Raw genomic sequence first — 14,893 nt, 5'->3', positions numbered from 1 at the left:
TTAAAATTCCCAAGACTCCCTGGTTCATCTGAGGGAGGGAGACGAAGACAGACCAGGAGTTCATAAAAAGAATTAAGATTTAACTTTGAATCAGTATTGACTACTGGCTAAGAAAAAAAAAACCAGAAATAGCCCAGTACAGCCCAGTGCCTTGTGCAAATGGGTGCTCATTAAATACTTGCTTATTGATTACATAAAAAATAAATTTTGATGAGAAATAAACTTGATACATGATCTGTGGAATCCTGTATCTCTAATACATGTTGGTGTAATAGAGAAATGTGATATAATATGTATACACTTCATATTGCAGGTCTTGGTAATAATCATCCTGAGGCATAGACCTTGATAGAACCTATTTTTATAAGTGACTAGCATTTTAAATTCTGTGACTAAATGGAGAATATTGCATTTTATTAAAATAATAAAGTTCTTCTGACCTAAAGATTTGGTATTACCTAAAACATAATACTATTTTCATGTTTTACTTTGATTTTTTATTAGCCTTTTAAAAAACTGAAGTTACACATTTTTTTTTAATGCCATGGCATCATGTGTAATAATGGAGTTTCCATAATAGAGTTTGTTGTCATTCTTTAGTCTGGAAATTGAGTGTTTTGTTCTCTTTTTTGAAAGACTTCATTAATGTTCAGAAATGTACCCAAGACTTCTGCCCCTTCATTCCCAGATTTTCCAGACTGTCAGATCAATAAGAAGGTACATTCACTAATGACCAGAGTAAAGTTGTAAGCTTTGTTTCAAAGTCTAATAATGGCATTTGGGTATACTTGATTGCGTAAGGTGACTAATTCAGAGGATTCTTTTAATTTATATGGTTCATTATAGATTGATTATTAAGGACATTACATAAAGAAAAACTATAACTTTAACCATCATCCTTTAGGTTATTGATACCATATTGGCTGAAGTAATTTGTAGTTTTGTGTTTTGATCATTAAATAGTAGCTCTTTTGTACACTAGATTAAATGGAATAACTTTCCAATTACCAACTTGGGGTTTGTTTTGTTCTGTTTTTTTTTTTTTTGATTTTGCAGTCTCATGTGCTATGAAAGTAAGTTAACAAAAATGTTTTGTTATCTTTACTACCCATTAGTAAAATAAGTTTCTTTTCAAATGAAATGACATTTTGATATGAAATAAATAGAATTTTAAAATTACAAATGACCTTAATATAATCTTAACTTTAGAAAATTACAGTTTATAATAGAATTGCAAAAGCCAGTATTGACTTATACCATCTTAATTTTCTGAATTCCTCTTCTCAGGGTGCATTTGAGAAGATCTTTTCTCTTTGGCCATTGTCCAAGTGTTTTGAACTGAAAGGAAATGTATATGAATGGTGGTTCAGATGGAGGTTAGACCGTTATGTATGTATTTACCTTCTGCTCTTTTGCCATTTCAAATTATACTTTTAAAACTTATTTGGAAAAATGTAATTTGTTTTTATTTGGTTTTGGAATAAGGAAACATGTTGATTTGGTAAATCAAAGCAGTCCAGCCCACCCCTTGGTTTTCTTTTCTTTTTTGCAGTGGGCAAAATACTTTTTATTTCTAAACAGTTTATCTTAACATTTATTGTTATTGTTTTGATTAATCTGGTCTTTTAAAGATTATTATTTTTTAACTGAAATATACTTGATTTACAATGTGTCAGTTTTTAAATGAAAATTCTTAAATGTTGGGAAGGGTTTAAAGTCAGGAGTATCATAGCAGTTTGGCAACATGTGCCCAGGGCTTGTGGTTGTTTAGTCTCTAAGTCATGTCTGACTCTTTTGAGATCCCATGGACTGTAGCCCACCAGGCTCCTCTGTCCATGGGATTTCCCAGGCAAGAATTACTATTACTGCAAGTGGCATTTTTTCATTCTTTTTTATGGCTGAGTAATGTTCCATTGTATATATGTACCACATCTTTGTCCATTCACCCACTGATGGATATTTAGGTTGCTTCCACGTCCTGGCTGTTGTAAATAGTGCTTCAGTGAACATTGGGGTGCATGTATCTTTTCAAATTATGGTTTTATCTAGATATATAAAATGTCTTTATTTCTTTACTTGCTGCTGAGACTACTTGAAGTAAACCAGCTTATCTTGTCATTGCAAGAGATGTTTGCTTGTCCATTGCAGATTGTTTCCAATGATCATTGACTTGACCTCATTTCTTGATTTTAGGTTCTTCACAGAAACTTTGGATCTTTAAGCTTTTAACCTATATACTTCTATACATATTGTGCTCCTTTACCAAGTATATTTGCTATTTATTGAAAAGTAGCTATTTAAAACAGGTTTTCCCCCCTTATTTTTCAGGTAGTCTTTCATGGAATGTTGTTTGCTTTCATTTATCTGGCTTTACAGAAGCGCCAAATACTTTCTGAAGGAAAGGGTGAACCTCTTTTTTCAAGCAAAATTTCAAATTTTCTATTATTTATTTCAGTAGTTTCTTTCTTGGTAAGTTTCACATGTAATCTTCTAAATTTCCAAAATCCCAAATGGTGCAGAAAATTAAGAATTTAATCATTTATTTTTAATGAATAAAATCTTTTACTTTTGAAATATCTTTTTCTCATTTTAAATTGAACATAAATTCTAAAGAGAATATAAACATATATGTGTTAAATATGAAGAATAACTTGAGATCTCAATGATATAGGAATTTTAAAAGTTGTAGTAAGTTTGGGAAAAAATATAAGATATTTAACAGAAAGAGCCATCACTGCATTATGATCACTATTTCTGGAAAAACAGACTTATGCTCCTTTCTCTCTACTTTGTTATATTTGAGCTTGCCAAAATGAGAGAGGAGCAAACCTGTGTACAGTTTTTACTGAACTTTAATAGCATAATGAAGTATCATGTCGGACTTCCCTGGCAGTCCAGTGGTTAGAACTTTGCCTTCCAATGCAGGAGGTGTGGGTTTGATCCTTGGTCAGGCAGCTAAGATACCACATGGCTCCTGGCCAAAAAAGTCAAAACATGAAACAAAAGCAATATTGTAACAAATTCAATAAAGGCTTTTAAAATGGTCCACATCCAAAAAAAAAAAGAAATCTTTAAAAAAAATTATGAAGTATGTTATAAAGAAACTTCTTAAAATTGAGTGCTGCCTTTTTAAGGCATAGCTATGTTTGTGAAGTGACCCATAAATGTTTTGTTTTAGACCTATTCCATCTGGGCTAGCAGTTGTAAAAACAAAGCACAGTGCAATGAACTCCACCCATCCGTCTCTGTGGTGCAGGTAATTATCTTTATTTAGAGAAAGTTTTCTAAGTTTTTGATTAGAACAGGAGTCTTTAGAGACAACTTTTAAATCGGAATCTATTAAATGTAGTATATCTTTCTAAGCCCTACCTTCCTCTACTGTAATAGAGATACTAAAATCTCTTTTAAAGGGTGATTATTAAAGGTTATTATTAAATGTATAAAAATGATCGGTGTTTAGCACTTGATAAGCACTTAGAAAATGTTAATTCATTTCTCCTGTTTGCTTTTTCATCATTTATTTATTCAGATTTCTTCATTTACTTGTTTTTGGCCTTACTTATTAATGGCCTTCCGTGTGTTAAGAACCATGCTACAGGTCAGAAGTGCATGTAGTTCCTGCCCTCAGAACTTACAGTCCAACAGAAATATGGTTGAACATTTATTCATTAAACAGTTTTTTTTTTTAATTCATTTAACAAGTCTTTGATACTTCTTTCTATGTGCTAGATATTATGCTGAGGGATGTAGTGATGACCAAAGCAGATGTGGTCCCTACCCTCACAGAGCCTGTATTCTTCGGTTACAGATAGTAATCGTATAATCACCAAGTAATCATGAACAGAAGTTCATGATGCTACAAGGGAATACAATAAAGGTATATGACCTAGTTGGAGTTGGAGTGAAGGTGGATAGGGTTCAGAGACGGTTTCCCTGATAAAATTAAGCTGAGAGGAGCTTCCCTGGTGGTCCAGCAGTTAAGACTCTGTGATTCCACTGCAGGGGGTGCAAGTTTGATCCCCGGTCTGGGAAGTTCTGAATGCCATAAGGTACAGCCAAAGAGGGGTGGAAAAATTAAGCTAAGATTGGAGGAATGAAGGCAGGCAGTGAGAACTTAGGCCATGTGGGTAGAAAAGAGTATATTCCCATTCAGGGAACTTGAAGAAAGCCATTGGGGCTGGAACTCAGAGAGCCAGAGTCTAAAGAAGTATGTGTAGTGACTGGGAGGTGGGCAGAGGCTGCTCAGCAGCCCAAATCACATTTGCATTTTACAGAGATACCTGTGGTTGCAGGTAATCATAGGGCGTTGTGATTAGTGTGGTGATGGTTAACTACAGGGTACTTTAGAACATTTGGGGTTTCTTCCTAATCCATCTTGATATCAGAGCAGGGTTCTTGGACAAAGTTATGTCTAAGCCAAAGCCTAAAAACTGTGTGGTTCAACAGAAAGGAACAGGGAGGGTTTCTGGAGGATCTTCTTTTAGGTTTTAAGTTCTCTTCAATGAAGAAACTATTTCATCCATCTTAAACCTCTGTACAGTCAGTAGAACTAAGCATATGAGCAACTCTCCAAACACAGTTGACAGTGACATTTTAAAAATTGTACTATATTAATATAGCATTTTCAGGACTTCTGCAGAAGTCACGGTTACAAGTAACACTTTGTATTTTGTATCTGATGTCATTTCTATAGCAACATGAAAGGAAGGGGGCTGTTCCACTAACATGACACCAATACAGAACAATGTAAGAGTAGCTAAGGGAGAAAGTGACTGGACATAGAATAAGGCTAACATAAACCCTGCTGAGCCACATCACTTTTACTCCTGGCCACTATATGCCACATATTCATCTTTCCTTAGTTACTTTTTCCCACATTTACATTGCTGTCAGTAGAAGGAGCCTTGAAGAGAGCGAAAAGATGGGGGTGGGTAGCTCCCAACAGAGTGAATACTTTTTAGAAGAAGCAAAATCATGTCATGGAATTTTATTAATTTTGATACATAAATATAGCATTTTTTTCTACACAAAGGTCCTCAAGATGAGTTTATATTTTTTCTATAAAATATAAAATAAAATAAAAACATATACATAAAAAATAAAACCGTCCAGCCATATAAAACCTGCCCTTGTTTGCACTATATAGACCACCTGCTCAGAAATCCAGTTTGAGTAGACTCTAGATCAAAGATAACTTGCAGATACTTCATCTATTGAGGAAAAAAAAAACAGTATGTATTAAGTTCAGTAACATGAAGAATAAAATTATCACTTGAAAGAAAGCAAAGTTCTTTTAATAAGCAGATTATTAATATTTCCTGTGTGTTTTTTCTTTAGATTTTAGCCTTCATCCTAATAAGGAATATCCCTGGGTATGCTCGTTCAGTTTACAGTTCATTTTTTGCTTGGTTTGGAAAAATTTCATTAGAGGTTGGTGCATTAATATTTTGATCTGTCTTACACTACCCAGGGTTTTATGGAGCTGTGTATATAAATGTATATATAGGTGTGTAACTGATTTTTTTTTAAACCAAAGCTATGTTTATGAAATTATAGGCAAGAAACTTTGAACTTCAACAGCAGTATTGTAGAATGCTTTTAAAGTCTTATTTAAATGGCTAGATACAGATGACTTTCACATATTTATTTTGTCTTAAACTTTCAAGTACAGCCAAGATGCAGAAATAGGAAGAGAAAAAAAATGAAATAGATGCAAATGAAATTTGTAAATAGACATAAATGAAATCAAGCTGAGAGGATTTTGATTTGTTGTTCATTCATAATTAAATATTATATTGTTGGAATTTAGTTTATTGATGCTTATCATAATAAAATTCACTCTTACTGAAAGTTTGGGGAAAATTTTTAAACTCATTATTTTGTGTGCAGTAACTAATATGAATTTATCCTCAAAATCAGTTTAAAGTAGGTATGAAATACATTCAGTGTATTCTGAGTTTTATAATTGAAATAGAACATTTTAAAATAGTAGAATTCATTTAATCATAAAAGATACATTTTAGAGTTATAATATGTATTAAGTTGTCTTTAAAATGGGAAAGACTTCTGTGTGATTCAATTACACATTCTTTTTCAGATTCTCTTCCCTTATAAGTTATTACAAGATATTGAGTATAGTTCCAGTGCTATTTATTAGGTTCTTGTTGGCTATCTATTTTACATATAATAGTGTGTTAATCCCAACCTGCTAATTTATCACCTCCCCATTTTCCCATTGGTAACTAACCATAAGTTTGTTTTCTATATCTGTGAATTAAGTTCTTGGAATTAAGTTCATTCGTTTTGTTTTGTTTGTAAGATTCTACATATAAGTGGTATCATATGATACTTGTCTTTGTCTGGCTTACTTCACTTAGTATTTTCTAGGTCTGTCTATGTTGCTGCAAATGGCATTATTTCATTCTTTTTTATGCCTGATGTTCCATATACACACACACACCCCCCCCATCTTTATCCTTTCACCCGCCCATGGACATTTAGGTTGCTTCTGTGTCTTGGTGATTGTAAATAGTACTGCAAAGAAGACTAGATATTTTTGAATTATCATTTTCTCCAGCTATATGCCAAAGTGGAATTATTGAATCATATGGACACTTGAATGTGTATTCTGTTTTGTTTTGTTTTTTTTGAGTGTAATGTCCTGAAGGTATCATTTAAGTCGGACTATTCTGTTGTATCATTTAGCATTTCTGTTGCCTTATTGATTTTCTCTCTCAAAGATCTGTCCATTGATGTGCCTGGGGTGTTAAAGGCTTCTAATTATTGTATTCCTGTCAGTTTCTCCCTTCATGTTTGTTAGCATCTCTTTGCAGTGGTCCTTTTATCATTATACAGTATCCTCCTTTATCTTTCTGTATATCCTTTGTTTTAAAGTCTGTCTTCTCTCATATGAGTATTGTGACTCTAGTCATTTCTGTTTGCATGAAATATCTTTTTACATCCCCTCCCTTTTAATCTTTAAGTGTCCTTTGCCCTAAAGTGGGTCTTCTGAAGGCAGCATATTTTAGGCTTTTGTTTTTTTAATCCAGTCTGCCACTGTGTGTCTTTTGATTGGAGCATTTAGTCCACTAACATTTAAAGTAATTATTGATAGATATGTTATTTATTGCCATTTTAAACCTTGTCTTCTTGTTGGTTTTATATTTCTTGTCTCTCTTTGTTTTTCCTTTTGTGGTTTGATGGTTTTCTTTTGTATTATACTTATGTTCTCTTCTTGGTTTTCATGATCTGTTGTGTTTTGATTTGCTATTGCTCTGTTTTCAAGTATGTTAACTTCTTTCTATATCTATTTGGTTTAGACTGGTAGTCATATAGGCTCACACACTTGCTAAAAAAAAAGTCTATATTTTCTTACTCTCCTCCCCCACATTTTATGATGTCCTTATTTACATTTTCATGTTCAGCCTGTTGCTGTCCATTGTGGTCATCATTGCTTTCACAGAATTTTTAAATTTTTTTTAATCTTTCTACTGGCTTATTTAAGAGATGTACTTTTCAATTGTGATATTTTTCTTCCCTATAGATTCCTCTTTTCTATTTAGAGACGACCTTTCAATATTTCCTTTAGGATAGGTTTAATGTTGCTGTATTTTTTTAGTTTTTGCTTATCTGAGAAATTATTTCTCTCTCCTTTTATTCTAAATTATAATCTTGCTGGGTAAAGTATCCTACATTACAGGATTTTGCCTTACAAGACTTTTAATATACCTTGCCACTCCCTTCTAACCTGCAGCATTTCTGTAGAGAAATTACCCGATAACCTTATAGGGGTTCCCTTGTCATTAACTCTCTGCTTTTCTGTTACAAGCCTTTAGAATCTTCTCTTTAACTTTTGCCATTTTAATTATGTCTTGAAACAGGTCTGTTTGGGTTCATCTTGTTTGGGACCCTGTGTACTTCCTGTACCTGAGATATCTCTGCTTCCTTCTTTAGGTTTGGGCAATTTTCAGCAATAATTTCTTCAAATACATTTTCAATCCCCTTTTCTCTCTCTGCTCCTTCTGGGATCCCTACTTGTGGATCAGCATGCTTTATCTTATCCTATAAGTCTGTTACATTGCTTTCATTTTTTTTTTTCATTTGGCTTTCTCTCCACTATTCTAATTGGGTGATTTCCATTATTCTATCTTCTAGATCACTTATTCTTTCTTCTGCATTATCCATTCTGCTCTTCATTGCAGCAGTTATGCAAATGAGTTTTCTAATTTTTCTTGGCTCCTCCTCATAGTTTCTAGTCGCTTTTTACAATAATTTGCATTTCTGTCCATAACCTCTCTTCATTCCTTCAGTATTTTCACTGTCTCCTTTTTAAACTCAGTTTCTGTTAGACTGAAGAGGGCTCTTTTATTGCTTGTTCTTTCAGGGGAATTCTTTTCATACTTTTAATTGGGAGTGGTTCCTCTGCTTCTTCATTTTGCATATTTCTCTTGCTGTCTAAGTTTAGGAGGAACAGTCATCCTCTATGGTCTTAGAGGTCTATTTTTCTGTAGGTGCGTCCCTGTGTAGTCTGCGTGGGTTTAGTATTTTTTGGTGCAAGTGCTCTTTTTAGTATGGAGCCTGCCACCTCTTTGCTCAGTTATACTGGTCGTTATCCTTCTGATAGGAGGTGTGACTCGTGATGGCCAGAGCCTGCACTGGATATTGACCTGGGCCTCCTCCTGGCTCTGTAGTTGTCACTGCCCTATCAGGGGCAGGGTCTGCTCCCTAGTTGTTGGTGTAGAGGCGCCCAGATGCTTTTCTGAGCTGCATTTCAGAGCTACAGTGTGAGGCAGGTGGGATTGGAGCTCTCCCGCTGGGAGAGGAGCCACTGAGTTTTCCTTGCAGGAGCTGTTCACCAGTGAGTGTGCTCTGTCGTGTCACCTTTCACTTGTCAGGGTTCACAGAATGCGTTGTTGTTGGCACTGTCCTTGGCTCTGCCTCAGTAATGGGAATGCCAGCCATGGCCCTGGTGTCCCTGGGGTGTTGTCTTCACAAGGCCACCAGTGCAGGATCTGGGTCCAGTCAGGTCCCAGGACCGCAGTACTCACGCCTCTGAATCCAGGGGGAGCTGTGGAGACATCTCATACCCTGGCCTAGCCCAGCCCTCATGCGCGTGTACCCACAGAGCCCACAGCTGCTGAGGTCAGAGCCCTCCCAGCGGCAGAAGCACCTGTTGTCTATTTGTATGTCCCACAGGTGCTGAATTACAAAGCTGCCAGTGGAGGTGTTCCATGGCTCACACAGCCATGGGGAGAGAATTCAGTCCTGCTTCCTAAGTTGCTTGGCCCCTGGGGCTCAGCTGTGGTTTCAGCCCCGCTTCTGCATATGGGCAACCCACTGGCATCTGCTCCTGGGGCCTGCCGAGGTGGTGGTTGACACCAGAGTCTCCTGAAGCAGTGGCAGCTGGGGCGCACTCTCCTGGAGGCGGAGGAGGCAAGGCATGGGCCTGCACATGGAGCAAGAGGCTGCTGTGGAGGCCCACCCTTCACACACCACTCAACAATGGCCCTTCGTGTCTATGGCAAGCCCACGCTTCTGCAGACGCCAACCGTTGCAGCCACACCACACTCCAGCTCTTCAGGCTGTCTCCATGCGTTCAGCACCAGTCTTTTCCCCAGGTCTGCCTTAGAGTAGTTTTGATTTGCATTTTTCTGGTAATTAGTGATGTTCAACATCTTCTCATGTACATTTTGGCCCTCTGTATGTCCTCTTTGGAGAAACATCTATTAGAACTTCTGCCATTTTTGACTGAGTTGTTTGTGGGATTTTTTTTTAATTGTATTGGAATACAGTTGTGTTCGTTTCAGGTATACAGCATGTTGTGTTCGTTTCAGGTATACAGCAAAATGAATCAGGTATACACTCTTCTAGAGCAGATTCTTTTCCCACATAGGTCAGATAGAGTGCTGAGTAGAGTTCCATGGTATAGTAGTTATTTGTTTTCTGTTTTATATAGAGTAGCGTATATATGTCAGTCGCAGTCTTCCAGTTTATCCCTACACCCTCTTTACCCGCTGGTAACCACAAGTTTGTTTTCTACATCTGTAACTCTGTTTCCGTTTTATATATACGTTCATTATACATAATGAAGTTCTTTGACCTTTTCCTTCACTCAGTATCAATCCATCTTGTGTCCGTCCATGTTGCAGCAAATGGTGTTATTTCATTCTTTTATATGGCTGAGTAATGTTCCATTATAAATATGTACCACATCTTCTGTATCCATTCCTCTGTTGGACGTTTCGGTTGCTTCCATGTCCTGGCTATTGTAAATACTGCTGAATATTGGCGTGCATGTCTCTTTTCAAATTGTGGTTTTCTCTGAATGTATGCTCAGGAGTGGGATTGCTGGATCATATGGCAGCTCTGATTTTAGTTTTTAAGAAACCTTCATGCTTCCTCCATAGTGGCTGTACCCAGTTCACATTTCCACCAAGTGTAGGGGAGCTCACTTTTCTCCATACTCTCTCCAGCACTTACTGTTTATAGATTTTTTTGATGATGGCCATTCTGACTGTTATGAGGTGATACCTCATGGTAGTTTTGATTTGCATTTCTCTAATAATTAGTGATGTTGAACATCTTTTCATGTGTTTTTTAGCCAGCTGTATATCTTTTTTGGAGAAATGTCTGTTTAGATCTTCTGCCTATGTTTTGATTGGGTTGCTTTTTGATACTGAGCTGCATGAGCTGTTTGTATATTTTGGAGATTAATCCCTCGTCAGTTGCTTCATTTGCAAATATTTTCTCCAGTTCTGTAGGTTGTCTTTTCATTTTGTTTATGGTTTCCTTTGCTGTGCAACAGCTTTTAAGTTTAATTAGGTCATATTTGTTTATTTTTGTTTCTATTTTCATTACTATAGGAGGTGGATTGAAAAAGATCTTGCTGTGGTTTATGTCAAAGTGTTTTTGTGGTGTTTTCCTACAAGAACTTTACAGTGTCTGGTCTTACATTGAGGCCTTTAATCCATTTTGAGTTCATTTTTGTGTTCTAATTTCATCCTTTTACATGGAGCTGTCCAGATCTCCTAGCACCACTTACTGAAGAGGCTTTCTTCTCCCCATCATGAGTTCTTGCCTCCTCTGTCATAGGTTAGGTGACGGTGGGTGTGGGTTTACCTCTGGGCTTTCTGTCTTGTCCCACGGATGCATACTTCTGTTTTTGTGCCACTGCCATTTTATTTTTGTGCCACTGCCATTTTATTTTTGTGCCAGTGTCATGCTGTTTTGATTATTGTATCTTTGTAGTATAGTCTGGAATCAGGGAGCCTGATTCCCCAGTTCCATTTTTCTTAAGATTACTGTGTCTGTTTGGGGTTTTTTGTGTTTCCATATAATTTTTCAGATTTTTTGTTGTTGTTGTTCTAGATCTGCAAAAAAAATGGCATTGGTAACTTGACAGGTATTGCATTGAATCTGTAGTTCACTTTGTGGTGTAGGCATTTTGACAATAGACTTTTCAAGGCCAGTAGTGAAACAATTATGCTATCATATGTTTTAATTAGGAAAACCTATAATACATTTATGGACTTTCTGAAAATACCTAACTTGAAATATTTTTCCTTCCAGCTGTTTATTTGCCAGTATCACATATGGCTGGCAGCAGACACAAGGGGTATCTTGGTCCTCATACCTGGAAATCCTATGCTCAACATTATTGTCAGCACTTTCATATTTGTTTGTGTGGCACATGAAATTTCTCAGATCACTAATGATCTTGCACAGATTATTATTCCTAAAGATAACTCATCTCTGTTGAAAAGATTGGCATGTATAGCTGCATTTTTTTGTGGACTCCTCATCTTATCATCCATTCAAGATAAATCAAGACATTAGGATTCTAAAAACTTAAAACTCTTCAGGTTAACTTTGAACCTACCTAAAGGAGAACAGCATCTATCTGGAGATGTATTGTAAATGTATATGTAAATAAAAATGTGTGTGGCAAGAAGATAGCTCAGTGACATCTGTTGAACATGTGTGGTTGTATATTTTGGAAATGTACATATACAATGTGAATTACTGAAAAAAATTGAAGCAGAGTGCATCATATAGGATTGCATGTGAAAAGTCTTTTCTACTGGATCTACATTTCCATTTATAAGTGATTTTAAGTTAACATATGAAGGCAGGGAAATAATTACCTTTCCAGTAAAAAATACAGATAATTTAATTAGCTTAGTAACACCACTGAGTGTTTTGATATTTACTAAATTTATGGTAATAAAAATTGTATGCACCTGTATTCATCATGGAACTTCCTACTTCATCAAAAACTTTCTTACTCAAGAAAGATTGCAGTGTTGTTTCCTTATATGTGCAATGATGTGGAATGACAAACGGTATGTCTTTTATTGTTCATGTTCTGATATTATGTTCCCTGATATGATTTTTCTTCCTAACGGTGGTTTTCAGGTATATAAGCCTAAAATCTTTGTATACTTTGTCCCAGAGTTGTTCTATGCTCCATGACAGGGTTTTGTCATTGATGCTATTGTAGCTTTTTATAAAAAGGCCAAATTTTCTTTCCAGTCCAAACATTTACCTGTTTCCTTTCCTTGAGCTACACCAGTGTAATACCAGTTACCCTGTGGATTCATCACATACGCTTTCCCCGATCTAATTAGTTTTTGTATATTATTTCCAATGTTTGGAAGCTCTTTATAACCATTTTGGTATTTCCTATTACTCCCTCCTATTTTAAAAAAATATATATATTTATCAATCTAAATGTGTGCAGTGTAGTAAAGATTCAAGGTATGTTTGAGATGTATAAGTAGAATTTTAAGTAAACTGGTCACCTTGGGCAGTGTTTGTTTTTGGTTCTGTTATAGGCTTAACTGGTAGAGGTATAAATTTATTTATCTGTTGTACAGATTTGATTACAGATTTTAATGTTTTAAAAATTGCACTTGTTTGCTGTTACTGTGTATGGGGTAAAATATTTTTTGTTCATGGTATATGAAAATATGGAATAATTTAAACAGTAAATAAACATTCTGTGGATGCTTATTTTTGTATTGTAAAGTATCAATTAAACTATGTGGTTTTTTTTAAAAGCTGGATCCATTAATGATTGGTTCAAATGTCTAATTCATTTCCTCAGTTTAAATTTACTTTTTTAACCTCAGCATATATGGGTAAGTCACAGTAATAGTTAAAGAATAATTTAGTTATCAGTGCTTTAGAGGATAATCTGTCCTTTCTGCTCATGAGTTAAAACATTGTTTTATTAGTAATGTTACTTGAAGATTTAAAAAATTGGAGTATTTCTTTAGCACTGGATTTATGTGCTAGTGATATATTTCCATTAATTGAGGAGTGCCTTTCAAACAGATGTGTGCTCTTTCTTTTTCTCTCTTCTTCTGCCCTTACTTAGTCTTTTGACATTTCCCAGATAGACAATTGTAATGATTCATTGCTCTGCTTAGGCTTATAAGTAGAGAATAGTATAGTTATAAATCAAAAACTTCCAAGTACTCTGATCACATTATTCTTGCTAGTGTGGCTTGCCAATGAGTAGAGTGCATTTTAATTTAGCTTGTAAGTTTTATCACCTGAGAAAGATTCTTCCTGATGAAACAACTGAAAAAAAAAGATGACCAGTATTTGTTTTTTAGAAGCATTTATATCTTCTAATAGTGATACCCAAGTGAATATAAGTTTTCTTCCCTATTTGAACTCAAGCCTAAAACTTAACTGGTGAGCCGTATTTCTTCTTCACAAGTTTTCATTTAATGTAGATATAAAATAACACAGTGACAGATAAAAATTAAAATAATATTACATTTGTAATTAAAATATTCTATTTGTATTTGATTTTTTTAATGAGTCTTTACAGATAAGAGGTTGTTGTGCTCTAAGTTGCCACAATGTTAGCATCTATGTATGGTATGTTTTAATATTTTTTTCTGCATTGACTCACATAATGATTATCTGCATTACTCATTCATACCATTCTTCAGAGAAAGATGTTTAACAGAATATTTAGATATGCTAAAATTTAAAGAAAATCACAGGTTCTCTGAAACTCAGAGTTTCTATAAATTACATCACATTGAAAAATCTGTCCTCTGGCCTCAGAAGGCACTTGTCTTACTCAGTCTACCCAAGTCTTCCCCTGTTGCCTTTGTCAAACCTTCCCATTTGTAAATTCAGAGCCTTGTGATACACCATATTAACAAATTGAAAGATAAAAACCATGTGATAATCTCAATATATGCAGAAAAAGCCTTTGACAAAATTCAGCACCCATTTATGATTAAAGCTCTTCAAAACATGGGCATAGAAGGACCCTACCTCAACATAGTAAAGACCATATGTGATAAGCCTACAGCAAACATTATTCTCAATGGTGAAAAACTGAAAGCATTTTCCCTAAGATCAGGAACAAGACAAGGGTGTCCACCTTCCCCACTATTATTCAACATCGTTCTGAAAGTCCTAGTTAAAGCAGTCAGGGAAGAAAAGAGGAATCCAGATTGGAAAAGAAGTACAGCTCTCACTGTTTACAGATGACATGATTCTGTACATAGAAAGCCTGAAAGACAGTATCAGAAAATTACTAGAGCTAATCAGTGAATTTAGAAAAGTTTCAGGATACAAAATCAATACACAGAAATCACTTGCATTTCTATATACTAACAATGAAAAATCAGAGAAATTAAGGAATCAATCCCATTCACCATTGCAACAAAAAGAAATATCTAGGGATAAACTTACCTAAGGAGAAAAAACTGTACACAGAAAATTATAAGACATGAATGAAAGAAATCAAAGACAACATAAACAGATGGAGAGATAACCCATGTTCCTGGGTAGTAAGAATCAATATTGTGAAAATGATTATACTACCAAATGCAATCTGCAGATTCAATGTGATGCCTATCAGACT

The 14,893-nt window shown here is 35.3% G+C and overlaps 1 protein-coding gene across 5 annotated transcripts in view; it reads left to right on the top strand.

Annotated features, from left to right (window-relative positions):
- Window positions 1-13,058, top strand: part of CASD1 (CAS1 domain containing 1) — a 54,098-nt gene extending 41,040 nt beyond the window's left edge. For 2 of the 5 annotated variants that reach the window (XM_027540152.1, XM_027540148.1), the window contains 6 exons: window positions 637-717; window positions 1,288-1,389; window positions 2,329-2,469; window positions 3,179-3,256; window positions 5,338-5,430; window positions 11,569-13,058. In XM_027540152.1, the coding sequence (XP_027395953.1) occupies window positions 637-717; window positions 1,288-1,389; window positions 2,329-2,469; window positions 3,179-3,256; window positions 5,338-5,430; window positions 11,569-11,835 (762 nt within the window). In that variant the 3' untranslated portion in view covers window positions 11,836-13,058. The remainder of the gene's footprint in view (window positions 1-636; window positions 718-1,287; window positions 1,390-2,328; window positions 2,470-3,178; window positions 3,257-5,337; window positions 5,431-11,568) is intronic. The other 3 variants (XM_027540151.1, XM_027540149.1, XM_027540150.1) reach the window with 2 other exon arrangements.
- Window positions 13,059-14,893: the final 1,835 nt, after the last annotated feature.

This window comes from Bos indicus x Bos taurus, chromosome 4 (assembly GCF_003369695.1).
Source record: "Bos indicus x Bos taurus breed Angus x Brahman F1 hybrid chromosome 4, Bos_hybrid_MaternalHap_v2.0, whole genome shotgun sequence".
Taxonomy (NCBI): Eukaryota; Metazoa; Chordata; class Mammalia; order Artiodactyla; family Bovidae; genus Bos; species Bos indicus x Bos taurus.
This window is presented reverse-complemented; position numbering and strand designations above follow the sequence as displayed.